This window comes from Schistocerca cancellata, chromosome 10 (genome assembly GCF_023864275.1).
Source record: "Schistocerca cancellata isolate TAMUIC-IGC-003103 chromosome 10, iqSchCanc2.1, whole genome shotgun sequence".
Classification (NCBI taxonomy): domain Eukaryota; kingdom Metazoa; phylum Arthropoda; class Insecta; order Orthoptera; family Acrididae; genus Schistocerca; species Schistocerca cancellata.
In genome coordinates, this window is record NC_064635.1 from 76,835,091 (window position 1) to 76,855,484 (window position 20,394).

At 39.3% G+C, this 20,394-nt stretch overlaps 1 protein-coding gene across 1 annotated transcript in view; it reads right to left on the bottom strand.

The window, feature by feature from the left end:
- Positions 1-19,469, bottom strand: part of LOC126106137 (uncharacterized) — a 134,734-nt gene extending 115,265 nt beyond the window's left edge. The window contains exons 1-2 of the mRNA XM_049912380.1: positions 19,307-19,469; positions 16,227-16,269 (exon numbers count right to left, since the gene is read on the bottom strand). Of these exons, the coding sequence (XP_049768337.1) occupies positions 16,227-16,246 (20 nt within the window). The 5' untranslated portion in view covers positions 16,247-16,269; positions 19,307-19,469. The remainder of the gene's footprint in view (positions 1-16,226; positions 16,270-19,306) is intronic.
- Positions 19,470-20,394: the final 925 nt, after the last annotated feature.

Sequence of the window (20,394 nt, forward strand, 5' to 3'; positions counted from 1 at the left end):
GGAAGGCTTCACCGATTCAGTCTCCGGGACAGAGGAGGATCGTGAAGCCCTACGCCCGGCCGCTGGTGAGGACTTATGCCACTGGCGGCCGTCATCCTTCCCGCTGGTGGAACCCTGGGAAGGGAGGGTCCCAAGGGAACTCTTACTGGCGAGAGTAGCCGAAGAAGTTAGACGCTTCTCCGGCTGAGAAGCGGGGACGGACGTCCCCGACGGGTGGGAGGAGGTTGCTCCTGAGGTAGGTGGTGCAGGAGCAACCGGTTGGGTAGAGCCCCCCACGGGCAAGGGGGCAGGAGGAGTCTTACTGCTTATCGAGCTGGCTGGAAGTCTCGAAACTGATGGGGCTAGTACAGTTGTCGTAGCGGCTGCATAAGAAGATGTCATTCTCACAGGATGGAGTCTGTCATATTTCCTTTTGGCCTCAGTATAGGTCAGCCGGTCCAGGGTCTTATATTCCATAATTTTGCGCTCTTTCTGAAAGACTTCGCAGTCAGGCGAGCAAGGTGAATGGTGCTCCCCGCAGTTGACACAGATGGGAGGCGGGGCACATGGAGTATCGGGATGAGACGGGCGTCCGCAATCTCGACGTGTGAGGCTGGAAGTGCAGCGGGAAGACATATGGCCAAACTTCCAGCACTTGAAGCACCGCATCGGGGGAGGAATATAGGGCCTGACGTCACATCGGTAGACCATCACCTTGACCTTTTCCGGTAACGTATCACCCTCGAAGGCCAAGATGAAGGCACCGGTAGCTATCTGATTTTCCGTCAGACCCCGATGAACGCGCCGGACGAGATGTACACCCCTGCGCTCTAAGTTGGCGCGCAGCTCGTCATCAGACTGCAAAAGAAGGTCCTTATGGTAAATAACTCCCTGAACCATATTTAAACTCTTATGCGGCGTGATCGTAACAGCAACATCCCCCAACTTGTCACAAGCAAGCAACCGTCGTGACTGGGCAGAGGATGCCGTTTGGATCAGGACCGATCCAGAGCGCATTTTTGACAAGCCCTCCACCTCCCCAAACTTGTTCTCTAAATGCTCGACGAAGAACTGAGGCTTTGTGGAGAGAAAAGACTCCCCATCAGCTCTCGTACAAACTAAGAATCGGGGCGAATAACTATTACCTCCATCCTGAGACTTACACTCCTCCCACGGCGTGGCCAGAGAGGGGAACGTTTTCGGATTGTACTTTTCAGCTTTAAATTGAGCCCGAGAACGCTTAGAGACTGCTGGCGGCTGGCCGCCAGCGAGAGATGATGTACCACGCTTCATTGCGGGTCATCCGCCCTGATGCCACCTACTCCGACCAAGGGCCCTCCCCACGGGCGCCACCCAGCCGCAGCAATAGCCACCTGGCAGGATGGCCATTGCCGGGAGTCCTGATGCCCCAGGGAGACGGGCATCTACTCCTTGGCATACGTGGGGAGTTAACGGCGCAGGCATCAGTAGAGCGATCCCTGTGTTGTCAGGGGGCTACAACCAAGAGGGTACATGGCGGCCCCACCACAATGGACTGGCTACCGTGCTGGATCTTAGGTGCAAAACTGTCCAAGGTCGTCGTCGCAGTTAAAAGAAACGCTGCAGAGTGCAGCGTGGGAATCACACCCAGGGACGTATCCTCGCCCAAGAGATGGAAAACGAGCGGGACACCATTGCAACGACGAAAAAGCCGGCTAAAGATCTCAATGCACGACGGATACAGTGCACCACGTAAGGCGCCCTTCCCCAATTGGCTCGCTCTTCGGAATAATTTAGAAAGATGGAGGTCAAACCCGAGAGGGGACCATCACATAAGGCCGAAACATGTAAGACTCCTTTTAGTCGCCTCTTACGACAGGCAGGAATACCGCGGGCCTATTCTAACCCCCGAACCCGCAGGGGGAGACTCCTATTAGTCGCTTCTTACGACAGGCAGGAATACCGCAGGCCTATTCTAACCCCCGAACCCGCAGGGGGGCATATTTTCAGTAACAGTTATAAAATGTTTGTTAAAAAGTTCTGCAACACTATACACATCTGTCACCAATGTATCATTTACTCTTAATGCTATTTGTTCCTCTTCATGTCTGGTTCTACCGGTCTCCTCCTTCACTATATCCCATATTGTCTTTATTTTGTTATCTGATATGACTATCTTTTCCTTGTAATATATTTGCTTTGACATCCGTATTACAGTCTTTAATATTTTGCAGTATTTCTTATAATGCGCTATAGCATCAACATTGGAAATGTTTCGGATTGACAGATACAGTTTTCTTTTTGTTTTACAAGATACCCCTGTTCCTCGAGTAATCCATGGCTTCTTTGTAGACTTTGCTCTAACCTTGGTAAGTTTTGGGGGAAAGCAGTGTTCAAATAAGGTAAGCACTTTATTAGCAAAAATGTTATATTTTTCATTCATGCCATGAGCACTGTAAACATCAGTCCAGTGAATGTCTCTGAGGAGTGTCCTAAAATAATCAATTTTTGGCATACTGATTACCCTCTTGAGCTCAAATTTAACAGATTTTATATCCTGTTCAGTATTAACATTTAACAGAAGGAACTGCATGTCATGGTCTGAGAGGCCATTGACTATTGGTTTTGTAATATAATTTTGTTCATTGGACTTTTCTATAAAGATATTATCAATGGCTGTTTGTGAGCAAGTGGCTATCCTAGTGGGGAACTTTACTGTGGGAATTAAGTTGAATGATAGTGTTACTAACTCAAATAAGTTCTTATTGGGAGAGTCTTAAGGAAATCTACATTGAAATCACCAGCAACCACTATTTCTTTGTTTTTGGTTGTTAAATGGGCCAGTACAGCTTCAAGGTGGTTTACAAACAGATTAAAGTTACCTGCAGGTGCTCGATATACACTTAATATTATGAAAGATTTTTTGTGAAAATCTAATTCTGTTGCACATGCTTCCATATGCTGTTCTAGGCAAAATTTATGAATGTGTGTTTTCTATCTGAAGAAGGCTTTGGCTAAAAGCTCAATGTGTAACAGTCTTCTTCTTGTGCCTGTGTGCAACTCAATGTGTCACCTTTATGGTGAGAAGCAAATTATCCTTTTCATAAGACTGTTGATGAGAATAATGAGAAACAAATATATTATTTTATTCTATAAATTAGGTTCAGAAGATCTAAATTTATCAGACACAAATAAAAATTTTGCATCTTCATAACATATTCAAATGTTCAGAAGATCATAAAAAGTTCCAAAACCAATAAGGATGAATGATTACATGGTCCATTACTCTAAAAACTCAGAGAATTCAGATCTGTCATCATCAGAAGGAAGATATAAAGAACAGTACAGATGGTTTCAGGCAATTGAAGAATAACTCTAATCGTTTGCTGAAAATCAGTCAATTTTACCTTCAGATATAAACCCAATAGACACCCAATGGATTTTCATAATTAAAAACAATCTCCAACGAGACATTTTTAGATACACAACATGAATAGTAGTTAAAGGATGTGTGATAATAAAGGGTTGAAACTATCACGAGAAATATATCCCAGTGATCCACAATAATTCATTAAGGTTTACCTGTTTGGTTTGGCTACAGTCTAGATCAGAGACAGTGGCAGTCATGGCGGTGCTTATCTACTGCTCAGACGTTAGTAACAAGTTGGTTCGCATAGCCAAAGGGATGATTCTTTGACATAACCAACGCGGGGCGGGAAGACAGGCAATGAATTTCTAGTACCAAAATTGAAATCATTGTTTTGTTTGCTGATTTTTATGTATTAGTGAGTTACAAGAGAAATATTTTGTGATTATAGGAGGGAGTACAATGAAGTGAGCTGATTAAAGTGGTTTACTTCTGCACAGCGACATTGTCCATTCATGCATGTCTCTTGGATTAGCTCCAGTTTGCATGAAAATGCTGTGAGATGTCAAGGCCATTTGGATGCACTTTTAATAACTTTTCTTATGTCTTGACCATACTTTTAATTTTCCAACGACCTTACATATTTCAAATTTCTGTCATTTTCAAAGACCAACACAAAACCAATAATAAGAGATAGTACAATGACTAGAATTTGGCTTCCTAGCTTACTAGTGTTATGTCAGTCATATCTCAATCACGAGACAAGTGCGAACTGCTAGCAAAGTAAAATTAAAGCCAAGTGGACTAAATCACTAGGCTGCACTAGGTACGTGGTACACGCACAGTTTGTTTTTGTTTACAACCACAATATTCACTGTTACAGCATATAAAACAATTTCATCAGTAAATGTGGAAATCACTTTACAATGTTTTATAAAAAGGTATTACTTTACAAAACAATGTGTAAAAATTTCTTTTTTTTCATTTTTTTAAAAAAACACCTTACAGCACAACATAAATTACTGTCATCAGTAAAAGTTCATAAATATTTAATATAAGCTGAAATTATAGAGATTATTAGTAGGTTGGAAGGCGATGGGTTAAGGTTGGCACACAGAAGATAACGTACTTAAGATCTTCCATGGTTTTATGATCATAAAACTGTTTTCTGTGAATAACAAACATTGTAGAATGCCATGACATCATTTAGAGGAAATTTATGTCAGAACGCCAGTTATTGATTTTAACATTAGAACTGTTAAGGATAAATGTATCATGAGACTTAAGAAAGCAGTTATGGATTAAAACACAGTAGCAGTAATGGAAACATTATGCTAAATGAAACACTATTAAACTTGAACTTTACAAGAAGTACACCTAGGGTGCCACCTTTCTGGAAACACTGGGCTGGAGAACTTCTCAATCATACAGAACGATGAACATGCTCATAGTTTACTACAAGTATCATAAGTAATACAACAAAGCTGTTGTACCTATAGCTTCCGAACATATCAAAAATTAAGTTTTAATACTGTGTTAACACAAAAATAAAACGTCCAACTGAACAGAAGTAACTAAGCCATTTTCTACTTTTCTAACAGCAGTTTCAAACAGGGACAAAATATGTAGCAGAAAATGTAGATAATATTCATGAAGTGAATGTTTAGTTTCTTAAGCATCGTGCTCCCCATTTGATGTCGCAAACTGCCAAATTCATCTTGAACAATCTTCCTTGCCCTTTGCAATAAAATATGATTTGATGGCAGGCCAGCAGTAGACAATTTTGGCAACTGCAGGACATAGCGAGAGCCATCTTGTACAGATGTCTCGTAATATTTCCTTAAACTCTAGCTCCACAAGCTCTGAAAATTCTCTCAGTGACTGAACATTTGATGCAGAGGTACCAAATTCACTGACGATTTTTAGAACTAATGTCTCTACATCATAATGAAATGTTTTGAGACCAAGTTTTACAGTAGTACTTATGGCATAACTGTTGCAGTTAGATCTCAAAACAGAAGGATTTTTACAGTATATTAATAATTTTTACATATGGACCATCTGACAGCAACTGAATAAAGCACAATTTTAGTGCCATGCCTGACAGTCAGCAACAGAAACCAAAACATTGCATCGAAACAAGTGTTCAGTTCATAGTGCTGTGAAATGTGGGGAAAAAACCACAAATCGGCATTTATAAGAAGAAGAACAACACCAAAAACGCAACAGGAGCATAATATGTAGGAAATCTCCCACGCAGTCTACCACTGATGACGCCTTGCAGAAAATAAAGGTGAAACATGCATGGCACTAAAATTGTGTTTTATACAGTTGCTGTCAGACGGTCCCTAAGTAAAAATTATAAATATACCGAAATATTACACGCAACTGAGGAAGAGAGGGCTACAAAAATTGTAGATGGATTTTTATTTTTCAGTAAGACAAAAACCAAATGTTTTTGCTACAGTTCACTGGAGTACTATCAGCACTGAATGCACATACTTGATTCAGATGAGTTTCTCGGGAGTCTTCATAGAAATCTAGAAATCTCCGACATGTCCCTTGGTAAACAGCAAAATACTGAACTGTGTAAGGAAAAGTTTTCCTCAATTGGAAGCATCTGAGGGCACAGAGAAAGAAAAGGTTTTATGATGCTTGCCTATGGCACCACCTTGAATATATGGCCCCAGAACATTTTCCGAGACAGCCATTGCCTTATTTCTACCGCACCAAATTTTGAATACAATACTACTATCTGGAAACAAGAAATGATCCAGTTTCATTTGGTAATCAAATGACTTGTAAGGACAAAACATCTTTTTTGAATGCAGATCCTTTATAATTCTAAATTTCTCAAACTGGATGTGAAACACACAGGCAACTTAACTGGCCAATTATCCCTAATAAATCCCAATAGGGTAGGTGCTTGTTGATAAAAAAAAAAAAAAACTAACATAACATATGAATAGGGCAACATTGTTATTAATTTTATGAACAAAGCAGTTAGATCATGTTTCTATCTAACTTTTCTTGTCAGTTATGGCCATACTAAGCCATTTCAGATCAAAAGCTGCAGTCCAGCAAGGACTGTTGCTATCATTGCTATTAGCTGGTGACTGGCGAACAGTGTACGGATCACATATCTCTGGCTGGAAAGCCAATATGGGAACTGGTAGTGGAGCTACCCACTTATGCTTTATCAAGAGGGTTGGGTTGTTTGGGGAAGGAGACCAGACAGCGAGGTCATCGGTCTCATCGGATCAGGGAAGGACGGGGAAGGAAGTCAGCCGTGCCCTTTGGAAGGAACCATCCCGGCATTCACCTGGAGCGATTTAGGGAAATCACGGAAAACCTAAATCAGGATGGCCGGACACAGGATTGAACCGTTGTCCTCCCGAATGCGAGTCCAGTGTCTCACCACTGCGCCACCTCGCTCGGTCTTTATCAAGAGGTATGAGACGCTGCTGAACCCAGAAAATCACAGAGGGTGGGTGTGTTCATCATCAGGAGCTCCCACATTAGGCAGGTAATGGAGCACCTCAGGGAAACAGGAGGCTGGTTGGGAAAGAATGCCAGTGTGCCCTAGGTTTGTCTGCTTGGAGGTATCATCCAAGACACTCTTTAGGAGACTTTGCTGGTGACCACTGAATGCTGTGGGTTCAACTGGATGCTAAAGGCAGCTCATGTCAGCACAAATTATGCCTGGCACCTGAACTCATTCTCAGATACTTGAGATAGCCGGCTGTATTGATGAAGGCAGCTAGCATCACACACTGGGTGCAAATGCAGTTCTCATTATCTGCAGCACAATACTCGGAATTGATCACAGTCTTCTACTTTGCAGCTGAGCAGAAGGTCTAAACCACACACTCAGATGATTCTGTGACAATCTAGAATGTAACTTTTGTCCGCCTCCGTAGCGTGGCTGTAGCGTTACTGCCTACCATGCAGGGGGCCCGGGTTCGATTCCCGGTAGGGGACTGGGTGTTGTGTTTCCTTCATCATCATTTTTATCATCATTGACTCGCAAGTCACCAATGTGGCGTCACCTAAAAAGGACTTTCAATATGATGGCCGAATTCCCCTGAATGGGGTCTCCCGGCCAACAGTGCCATACGATCATTTCCGTTTTTTCCATGCAACTTTTTTGACTTCCACTATCAGGTAGAGAATGGGAAAGCCCCTTTCAATATGTCAGTGGTGCACTGCACAACAGAAATGACTACCTGGATAGCAGAATATAGGTGGCATACACACATGGATTTTTAAGTTAGAAGGAAACCTGCTCAGGGTCAATGATGAACTGCCTGCCGGAATCAAATATCTATCAGTTACATTATCTCAGGTAAGACCTTTTGTCCTTGCACATCAAAAGGAGGAACTGTTAACATGATATTCTGCAGGAACGTCCATGCTAAGCTCCCAGAACCAGAATCGCTAACTACAGGTAATAATTCCCACATAATATCAAAAAATGAAATCGACATGAAATCTGAACTGACGAGCAGCAAAATCCTGAATTCAGACGGGAATATATACTGCACGGACAGGTTATATACTGATAGTGGCAGCATATTAATTGCTGTCAAGAACTCTATAGCATCTACTGAGGATATTACAGGAAAGTGAAATAATTTGAGTGAAGTTAAGCATCAAAGGTGGGTCGAATATGGTCATTGAATGCTTTTACAGACCACCTCCATCAGGTGGTGTAGTGTCAGATCACTTCAGAGTGAGTTGAAGAGTACTATGATTAACTTTGCTGTTCATGCTGGTGTAATAGTGGGAGACTGTAATTTGCCATCTACAGAGTGGGAATGTCATGTGATTAAAACTGGTGCCAAGCACAGGGATTTGAGTGACATTGTTTTGAATGTGTTGTCTAAAAATGACTTTTAAGCCAATGGAAAACAGACTCATGTGGGCAATGCCTCAGACATACTAAAAACTAATAGACTCCAACTTTCTGAATCAGTTAATGTAGATGACATTATGAGTGATAATGAAACTGTAATAATATCAATTAAATTGATATTATAAAGGCTTTATGAAAGATAGGAAAAAATTTTGCTTAAGAAGAATGACATGAGACAAACTGCAGAGTATCTGAGTAGTCAACACCAAACATTCAGATCTAGGCTTGAAGATGTGGAGCAAAAATGGGTCAAATTCAAAAGCATTGTATGACGAGCCTTAGACTTGTACGTGCTGCGGGAAGGTTATGAGGAATGGGAATGACCCATTGTGGTTCAATAGCTATGACGACAAACAGAGTTGAGTCCAAGATTTAAGAAAAGTCAAAACCTAATTGACAAAAGCTAACCGAAGGAAAAAAATGAGCATAAGGAGAGAATTCAATCAATTTCAAAAGTTTGTAAAGCAACCTGATTAAAAATTTACGAAATTTTGTTCCTACAAAAAGGCAACAAGCTGATCAAAATCATCTATTCAGTTGTTCAGTGAACATAGTGGCACAAAAACAATGACAGAGAGAATACTGAAATTGGGATCAAAAACAGTTTAATTGTGGGAGGTCATAATTCAATTTCTTCTTTGAACAACCGGATGAAAGTTGAAATTGTATAACTGAGCTAAGAGATTGCAGAACAGAAAATAAACTAAACATGTTCAACAGTGGAAAGGCTTGTGGATAGTATGAAACACCCATGAGATTATAGAGATATTCATCATCCTCTTCTAGCAATAGTTTCTCAACGCTCGCTGTAGAAACAGTGGGTACCAAGCCACTGGAAAAAGTTGCTGGTCATTCCTGTTTTCATGAGGGGTCATCCAACAAATGCACGTAATTACAAACTGATATTGCTGAGATGTCAGTATTTTGTAGAATAATGGGTCAATCCATATGAAGTGGTCCAGCAATGGTTGCTTGACCATTTTTAAATATTTTTTTTATATATATGTGTGATTGCCCTATGCTTGAGAAGTTCAAAACAGTTTTTTAAAATAATTTATCTTGCACCTTTACTGAATGGGGGCCATTTTTATTTGTAGGTGCGCAACGATTTTTCAGTCTGGAGACATTAACGAAAATTTTAATATCTCTGCACTGGGTTAAGTTACAACATTACAATTGACATGACTGTTTTTAGAAAAGGGTTCTCTACAACATTGTCTATTACACATAATACCCTAAATTAAAAAATAACCAGTCAAAATGACCTCCAAAGTTTGGCATCCAAATTTTCAAAAATCAACTTTATAGGCCCAAAAATAACAAACAAGGAGTGATTTATGAGAATCTATTTTTTTTCCCTCATACACTACTAGCCTCATATACAGCAAGAACACTTACAAATGTTTCCTTAATTTTTTATGAATTTTTGAAATTTGAAAATTTTCAGTTTTGTAAAGTTTGGGGTTAGTTATCTAAGGTGGGACTGAATATAAAAATATGATTTTTGCGCAGTTTGTACACCTACATGATAGCAAAGTACTGCAAAAATTTCAACATTGATATCTGACTGTGAACAAAGATATGAATTTTTGAAAATAAAGAAATAATTCACATTACTCTACTACTGATCTCATGGCTGTTGCCTATTTAAATGGTTTATTGTTTCATTGTAATAAAATTTAATTGTGACATATAATTAGTTTACTCTATCACCCAAAATTCACTTAGTTTATTTATAATGCAATATTTAACTATCCGAGCTTTCGCTTTTGTTCTACAGTAAAAAAAAGGCCCATTTACGTTTAGGTTTATTGTCAATAAAGAAGTACATTATTGCTGAGTGTGGCATTGCAAAAGTACATTATTGCTGGGTGTGGCATTGTTGTAGTCAGTCTGTTCTGAAACCTCTGTTAGAGTGGATGTACATACTTCATGTGTTATGTGCTTTGTTTGTGTGCAATTTGTAATTAATTTTGAGAGATTGACTGGAATGCAATAACATGGATGACCAGTGCTCTGTTGGGCAGGTAGCAAGTTATGTACGTCACAAAACAGTTTACGGTTCAGTTTCAAAAAACTTGAAAAATGTCAATGACTTTGATGAAGTTAGACAAACTTTGTTTAAATTTCTAGTAAGTTCTGTAACATCATGTGTGAGTATCATGAGAAGAAGTACAACTACATTTTTGGAAGGAAGTGCTGTGAGCCACTTGAAGTTCATAAAAAGCCTATTACTAAAGGTTTGAGGGAAATAAAACTTGTACATTTGTCCTTATTATGTGAGAGTTATCCCAGCTTCCCAAGTGAAACGTAATGTGATTCCTGCAAATTCCCTGTGCGCACATTATTACTCAAAAATATTTGTATTAAATCCAGAACCAGAATCATGTAATGTTGTTAATGACATTTATATTCCTAATGAGGAAGCGCATAGCATATTGGATTTTGCTTGTTCTAAGTTAGACGTATCTCCTGCTTCCAAAATAATAAAATTAAGTAGCAGAAAAAGGAAAGCAGTTATTGAAAATAAGGTACAACAAATTTCAGACAAAATCAGAAAAGACTTGGAATCATGCTTTGATAATACAGATACCAACATTATTTCTAAAGAAGAAGAAAACCTGCCACCAGTATCATCTGACACCGAATATTTGAGCTTAATAGAGAAATTAAAAATTAAATTTTCAGTGACATCTAAAGAGGACAAAGTCAAAATTTAAATTTTCTCCCTGACTCATGTTCAAGAGAAAAAAATAGTTCATGAATTCAACGTTTCTCATCAGTGATTATGCTAAAGAACTTGCCCCCTTTCTATCAGCAATTTATCGTAGATCGCTGGAAGAACGTAAAGTACCTAGCGACTGGAAGAAAGCGCAGGTCGTTCCCATTTTCAAGAAGGGTCATAAATCAGATGCGAATAATTATAGGCCTATTTCGCTTACGTCAATCTGTTGTAGAATAATGGAACATGTTTTGTGTTCTCGTATTATGACGTTCTTAGATAATACAAATCTCCTTCATCATAACCAACATGGATTCCGCAAACAGAGATCATGTGAAACTCAGCTCGCCCTATTTGCCCAAGAAATTCACAGTGCCGTAGACACTGGCGAGCAGATTGATGCCGTATTCCTGGACTTCAGGAAGGCATTTGATACGGTTCCGCACTTACGTTTAATGAAAAAAATACGAGCTTACGGAATATCGGACCAGGTTTGTGATTGGATTCAGGATTTCCTAGAAGAAAGAACACAACATGTCATTCTTAACGGTTCAAAATCTGCAGATGTAGAGGTAATTTCGGGAGTACCGCAAGGAAGCGTGATAGGACCTTTATTGTTTACAATATACATAAATGACTTAGTTGACAACATCGGTAGCTCCGTGAGGCTATTTGCAGATGACACGGTTGTCTACAAGAAAGTAGCAACATCAGAAGACTCGTACGTACTCCAGGAAGACCTGCAGAGGATTAATGCATGGTGCGACAGCTGGCAGCTTTCCCTAAACGTAGATAAATGTAATATAATGCGCATACATAGGGGCAGAAATCCATTCCAGTACGATTATGCCATAGGTGGTAAATCATTGGAAGCGGTAACGACCGTAAAATACTTAGGAGTTACTATCCGGAGCGATCTGAAGTGGAATGATCACATAAAACAAATAATGGGAAAAGCAGGCGCCAGGTTGAGATTCATAGGAAGAATTCTAAGAAAATGTGACTCATCGACGAAAGAAGTAGCTTACAAAACGCTTGTTCGTCCGATTCTTGAGTATTGCTCATCAGTATGGGACCCTTACCAGGTTGGATTAATAGAAGAGATAGACATGATCCAGCGAAAAGCAGCGCGATTCGTCATGGGGACATTTAGTCAGCGCGAGAGCGTTACAGAGATGCTGAACAAGCTCCAGTGGCGGACACTTCAAGAAAGGCGTTACGCAATACGGAGAGGTTTATTATCGAAATTACGAGAGAGCACATTCCGGGAAGAGATGGGCAACATATTACTACCGCCCACATATATCTCGCGTAATGATCACAACGAAAAGATCCGAGAAATTAGAGCAAATACGGAGACTTACAAGCAGTCGTTCTTCCCACGCACAATTCGTGAATGGAACAGGGAAGGGGGGATCAGATAGTGGTACAATAAGTACCCTCCGCCACACACCGTAAGGTGGCTCGCGGAGTATAGATGTAGATGTAGATTTGGTTAAACTAACCCAAAAACTAGTGAAAGAGCAAGGCATTCTTCCAATTTTAGAAAAGAAGAAAGGAGTAGGTATAAGTGAAGAAACAATTAAAAAGATCCAGCAGTTTTTTTAAGATGATGAAAACAGTAGAATGTGCCCGGGTTGAAAGGATAGGAAAAGAGCTGTTATAAATGGAGTTAAAGTAACAAAGCAGAAATTCTCATTCTGAACACAAAATTGGAAGGTCAAAATTTTGTGACCTCTGCCCTAAGTGGTGTATTTTGGCTGGATCCTCAGGGACACACTCTGTATGTGTTTGGTTATATCGTCAAAATGTCAAACTGATGATTGCAGGTGCAAAACTCAGTGATCTTAACTACAGAGAGTTACTACATTTAATGGTCTGTGATGCTAACAGTTATGACTGCGTGATAAGTTTCTGTAATAAATGGCCTGGTAAGAAAACCGTTATTGAATTGTTTCACGAATATGATGAGGAAATGCCAGACAGTATTACCTTCAAACAGTGGGTCACAATTGACAGGACAGAAATGATAACAGTGGTTAAATCTCAGGAAGAGTGCTTGGAATCTTTAACTGATAACTTACAAAAACTCAAAAGTCACCACTATGTTTCTAAAATCCAAAGTAAGTTTTTGAAGGACAAAAAAGCAAAACTTCATGCATAGTGATAGCTGATTTTGCAGAAAATTTTACATTTGTGATTCAGGATACAATACAAGGGTACCACTGGGTCAATGACTAGGCAACAGTGCATCCATTTATTATCTACTTTAAAAATGAGAAAGATGAAGTTTGTAGTTCTTCACTTTGCATTCTAAGTGACTACTTGGAGCACAATGCTTTGGCTGTATAGTGTGTTAACTGTAAGACGGCAGAGATGTCAGGGGAGTGCGGGGAGAGGACGAAGCAAGCATTGGCTGGCGAGGGGAGAGGAACCGTTGGGGGGAGGGGGTGGGGGGACAAGGCACGCCTACCAGTTGCAGTGCATATATATATATAAAAAAAATTTCTACTATGCACTCACAAACCATTCATCCGATTGCAATGAAACTTTTGTGAAACCAACCGTAGGCCTACCAGTAGGGGTTGTTGGCGACTCCCGAGACGGGCCAGCATCTGCCTCTTCACTCATTTTGATAATGTTTAGCACAACAGCACAATAAAAACACGCAGAACAGTACAGCACAAAACAATAACAAAGCAGACGATAATGGCTACCTTGTATAACACAGTCAGCTACGTAATGTTGGCAGCAGTCGAAACTGCGTGCCTACCGAAGCCTCCCGACGTTTACCGACTTCTACCGATTCAGGACTAGGGAGAGGTCTGCCATCTAAAAGTTTACACACTGTACATGTATTTCAAAAGTATGTAAAAAAATTACATAAAAGAAAATTTCCCAAGGTTGAGAAGCTGATATACTTTTCAAATGGAAGTGGTAGTCAGTATTGGAACAAAAAGAATTTTTCAAATTTGTGCAACCACAAAGTAGACTTTGGGTTGGAGGCAGAGTGGCACTTATTTGAATCTCGCCATGGTAAAAATGCATGTGATGGAGTAGGAGGTACAACAAAACGTGAAGTAAGTAAAGCCAGCGTACAAAGACCAACCACAGACCAAATTATCACAGACCAGCACATGTATCTCTTCTGCAAGGATAATATTGAAGGCATTACCTATTTTCTGATCAAGAAAGAAGTGGTTCTGCATATGAAAACAACCTTCAAACCACATTTGAAAACTGAAGGGCCTATACCAATAAAAGGAACAAGGCGTTTCCACAATTCCTTGGCATTGCAGAAAACTTAGTTCGATGCAATATAACATAAGAAACTGAAATTTATGAGGATCATTGTGTCAGTAAAATTACATCTCTATTGTTAACGGTGAATGAAATAGTGGCATGTGTGTATGACGGACAGTGGTGGCTTGCAGAGGTTGAAATAATAAGTTTGGAAAACAATGACGTTTTTGTACATTTATACCATCCTGCTGGCCCAAGAACATCACTCAAGAAATCTATACCAATGAAAAATGTTTTAAGGAAACTTTCAGTGCTTGACCTTACCACAGCAACTGGGAGGTCTCATTCTATATCACAAAAGCTGACTGAAGAAATAAGTGTTCTTAACGTTCACCACAAAGTTTAGGAACAGTTGCATCTTGAAGGATGTTAATCGAAAATCTTTAAGTATGTCAAAATAATATATGCGTTAATTTCAGTGATGTTTCCACTTTTTTAAATATAATTCAGTACCTTACTTCAATAATAATTCATTATATCCCGCCAATATGACACATGAATAGGCAACAGGCATAAGATCAGTTTTAGAGTAATGTAAATTATCTCCTCATTTTCAAAAATTCATACCTTTGTTCACAGTTAGATATCAATGTCAAAATTTTTAAAGTATGTTGTTATCACATAGGTGTACAAACTGTGCAAAAATCATATTTTTTATATTCATTCCCACCTGAGATAACTAGCCACAAACTTTACAAAAAAATGAAAATTTTCACATTTCAAAAATTCATAAAAAATTAAGGGGACATTTGTAAGTGTTCTTTCTCTATACGAGGCTGGCAGTGTATGATACCTAACTATAAAAAAGGCAGACTCTCGTAAATCACTCCTTGTTTGTTATTTTTTGGCCGAAAAAGTGGATTTTTGAAAATTTGGATACCAAACTCTGGAAGTCATTTTGACCGGTTATTTTTTAATTTAAGGTATTTTGTGCAATAGACAATATTGTAGGGGTCACTTTTTTAAAAACAGTCATGTCAATTGCAATGTTGTAACTTAACCCAGTGCAGTGATATTCATATTTTTGCTAACATCTCTTAACTGAAACATCATCATGTGCTTACAAATAAAAATGGCTGCCATTCAGTAAAGATGAAAGGTAATTTTAAAAAAAAAAAACTGCTTTGAACTTCTCAGTTATACCGTAATCACATATAAAAAAATTGAAATACTTAAAAATGGTCAAGCAACCAACTTAATTTTTATTGGACGATTTCATTTGGACTGACCCTTACGCAACATGTTTTATGCTCTCACATTATATGATGTTTGGACAGTGATAATTTCCTTTGTAAAAATCAACATGGACACAGTGATACTGCACTCACCTCACTCTCTTCACCTATGAAATTCAGTGCGCCAACTACAATTGTGCCCCTGATGAACCCACATTCCGGACTTCCAAAAGGCATTCAATACAGTTTTGCACTGTTGTATAATGAAATAAATACGAGCCTACTAAGTGTTGGGTCACATTTTGATTAGTTCCAGGGCCTTCAAGAACTCGGCAGATTGTCCTTGACCATATAAAACAAATTGTAGGAAAAGCAGATGTTAGGGTGAGATCAATTGGAGGAAACTTAAGGAAATATTATACATCCACAAAAGAAGTGGCTTACAATACACATCTGGCAGATTCCTTAATATTGCAGCCAGTCTGGGAATCTTAGAAATTTGATAAAAAAAAAATTGAAATCCTATGGCCCATCAATACAGCAATTAACATAAACCACACACAATTTTCTTGTGTGTCAGTACTGTTGTTATCACTTCTTCCATTGACACTCATAAGTCAAATTAATTCTTTGTTAACACCACAATGCAAATGACAACTCTTAGAACTAGTGCCATATGTAATAGGCCTACTGCAAAATGATTGCTTCAGTTTTTATAAGAAATATAACTTTTACTGCAAATAATATTGGGATTCCTTAGAGAATTATGTTGAAATCAATACTCACTGATTATATTTCCGATCCATGACCCAGAAATGTTGCTCACCACCTGAAGCAGAAAACAAGTTGTTATCTGAATAATTTGTTGGAAATCAAAAGCCAGAATGAAAAATACTGTGAGTTAACCAATTTTCAACATACACTGCTCATGAACATTCCAACGTGAAAATCAGACGATGTAACCCAACAGATTAAGAGAAGCTGTATACATATCATAGAACTTAACTACATGGCAGTTTGTTAATACACATTACAAACAAACGTCAATAATCAAAACAGTTCGAAGGATCGATTACGTTGTCACGTATCCAGCATTATTTCGCTGGTGATAGTTGTTGTTGTTGTTGTTGTGGTCTTCAGTCCTGAGACTGGTTTGATGCAGCTCTCCATGCTACTCTATCCTGTGCAAGCTTCTTCATCTCCTAGTACCTACTGCAACCTACATCCTTCTGAATCTGCTTAGTGTATTCATCTCTTGGTCTCCCCCTACGATTTTTACCCTCCACGCTGCCCTCCAATACTAAACTGGTGATCCCTTGATGCCTCAGAACATGTCCTACCAACCGATCCCTTCTTCTGGTCAAGTTGTGCCACAAACTCCTCTTCTCCCCAATTCTATTCAATACCTAGTCATTAGTTATGTGATCTACCCATCTAACCTTCAGCATTCTTCTGTAGCACCTAATTTCGAAAACTTCTATTCTCTTTCTGTCTTAACTATTTATCGTCCATGTTTCACTTCCATACATGGCTACACTCCATATAAGTACTTTCAGAAACGACTTCCTGACACTTAAATCTATACTCGATGTTAACAAATTTCTATTCTTCAGAAATGCTTTCCTTGCCATTGCCAGTCTACATTTTATATCCTCTCTACTTTGAACATCATCAGTTATTTTGCTCCCCAAATAGCAAAACTCCTTTACTGCTCTATGTGTCTCATTTCCTAATCTAATTCCCTCAACATCACCCGACTTAATTTGACTACATTCCATTATCCTCATTTTAGTTTTTGTTTCTTCTCCATGAATTTTAATCCCTACTCTGAATTTTTCTTTTGTTTCCTTTACTGCTTGCTCAATATTCAGATTGAATAACATCGGGGATAGGTACAAACCTGTCTCACTCCCTTCCCAACCACTGCTTCTCTTTCATGCCCCTCGACTCTTATAACTGCCATCTGGTTTCTGTACAAACTGTAAATAGCCTTTCGCTCCCTGTATTTTACCCCTGCCACCTTTAGAATTTGAAAGAGAGTATTCTAATCGACATTGTAAAAAGCTTTCTCTAAGTCTACAAATGCTACAAATGTAGGTTTGCCTTTCCTTAATCTATTTTCTAAGATAAGTCATAGGGTCAGTACTGCCTCACATGTTCCAACATTTCTACAGAATCCAAACTGACCTTCCCCGAAGTCGGCTTCTACCAGTTTTTCCATTCCTCTCTAAAGAATTCGTGTTAGTATTTTGCAGCTGTGGCTTATTAAACTGATAATTCGGTAATTTTCACATCTGTCAACACTTGCTTTCTTTGGGATTGGAATTATTATATTCTTCTTGAAGTCTGAGGGCATTTCGCCTGTCTCATACATCTTGCTCACCAGATGGTAGAGTTTTATCAGGGCTGGCTCTCCCAAGGCTATCAGTAGTTCTAATGGAATGCTGTCTACTCCCAGGGGCGTGTTTCGACTTTGTTCTTCCAGTGCTCTGTCAGACTCTTCACGCAGTATCATATCTCCCATTTCATCTTCATCTACATCCTCTTCAATTTCCATACTATTGTCCTAAAGTACATCGCCCTTGTATAGACCCTCTATATACTCCTTCCACCTTTCTGCTTTCCCTTCTTTGCTTAGAACTGGGTTTCCATCTGAGCTCTTGATGTTCATAGAAGTGGTTCTCTTTTCCCCAAAGGTGTCTTTAATTTTCCTGTAGGCAGTATCTATCTTACCCTTAGTGATATACGCCTCTACATCCTTAGATTTGCCCTCTAGCGATCTCTGTTGTATTATTTTTTGCCTGTTTCATTTACTGCATTTTTATATTTTCTCCTTTCATCAATTAAATTCAGTATCTCTTCTGTTACTCAAGGATTTCTATTAGCCCTCGTCTTTTTACCTACTTGGTCCTCTGCTGTCTTCACTATTTCATCTCTCAAAGCTATGCATTCTTCTTCTCCTGTATTTCTTTCCCCCATTCTTGTCAATCATTCCATAATGCTCTCTCTGAAACTCTCTACATGATTTCAACTTCTATACTATCACCCCCCACCCCCCCATGAACCATGGACCTTGCCGTTGGTGGGGAGGCTTGCGTGCCTCAGCGATACAGAGAGCCGTACCGTAGGTACAACCACAACGGAGGGGTATCTGTTGAGAGGCCAGACAAACGTGTGGTTCCTGAAAAGGGGCAGCATCCTTTTCAGTAGTTGCAAGGGCAACAGTCTGGATGATTGACTGATCTGGCCTTGTAACAATAACCAAAACGGCCTTGCTGTGCTGGTACTGCGAACGGCTGAAAGCAAGGGGAAACTACGGCCGTAATTTTTCCCGAGGCCATGCAGCTTTACTGTATGATTAAATGATGATGGCGTCCTCTTGGGTAAAATATTCCGGAGGTAAAATAGTCCCCTAGACATGAATACACTAAACAGATTCAGATGTATGTAAGTTGCAGTAGGTACTGGGAGATGAAGAACCTTGCGCAGGATAGAGTAGCTTGGAGAGCTGCATCAAACCAGTCTCTGGACTGAAGACTACAACAACAACAACAACAACAACAACAACCATGTTTTAATTTTGTTTACGAGATAATATACCATTAATTTGTATCGCACGTGCAAATGGAAATTTCAAAAATCTTTTCTAATTGACCAACGGCAAAGACACTATTAGAAATGGCTATATTAGTCGATTACTCTATTTTCCCCATATGTTTTCTCACACCCGGGAATTTATTGTTTACACTGCCATTCAACGCCCGAGAGCGCTGTCATATTAAATTCGAAATGAAAAAAGTACTTACAAACTGATATTAACATTAAAAATTACAACTTTCCCAAAATAAACACCCTGTGAGACTCACCGGAAATGGAAATTAGTATGTATGGGGTTTCTTCTGAGCAACAATTTCAGTAATAGACTTATCCTGGCCTCCAATTAACTCTTACCAAACATAACATACACACACACACCAACCATAAACACAATATTCAAAACAGAATCAACAAAGATTTTTCGTGTTAGCAGTGTCGCCAACGCAGTAAATGAAACCGCACAGAAGCCTTCTCTCATCTCTGAAAATCACCAGAGAAAGCACTAGAACTAATCAAATCAAGTTATCATTCGATACCTCTCCCGCCATGTGAAGAATGTTGATAAAATAGAAAAACTAGTTATACAAAGTGTAGTAAAGTAAACATGAAATTCGAAACAATGAAAATGGCCCTAGAGGTAATTTTACAACTGTCTAAGTTGTCGACAAAACAGAAAAACTAGCTATACAAAGTGTAGTAAAGTAAAATTAAAATATGAAACAATTAAACTGGCCCTAGAGGTAATGTTACAACTGTCTCAGATGAGCTATCTAAGTAAATTCAACCTCTTCTGCAATGACCAGCATGGTTTCGGCATGGTAGAGGTACAGAATTTGCAACAGCACAATTTAAAAAAAAAAACAGTTTTAGGAGCACTAGATGATAACAGCTATGTAAATGGCCTTTTCCCAGACCTGTCTAAGGCATTTGATACAGTTGACCACCAGAAGCTATCGCACAAGTTAGAGGCACTAGGAGTAAGGGGAGTGCTTCTCAAATGGTTTCGTTCATATCTAGGAAACAGAGTACAGTCAGTAGAGATCACACATGTCTCCAGTGGATCAAAGTACATTGAGAAACATACAGGGTTATTACAAATGATTGAAGCGATTTCACAGCTCTACAATAACTTTATTATTTGAGATATTTTCACAATGCTTTGCACACACATACAAGAACTCAAAAAGTTTTTGTAGGCATTCACAAATGTTCGATATGTGCCCCTTTAGTAGTAGTAGTAGTGGTTAGTGTTTAATGTCCTGTCGACAACGAGGTCATTAGAGACGGAGCTCATGCTCGGGTTAGGGAAGGATTGGGAAGGAAATCGGCCGTGCCCTTTCAAAGGAACCATCCCGGC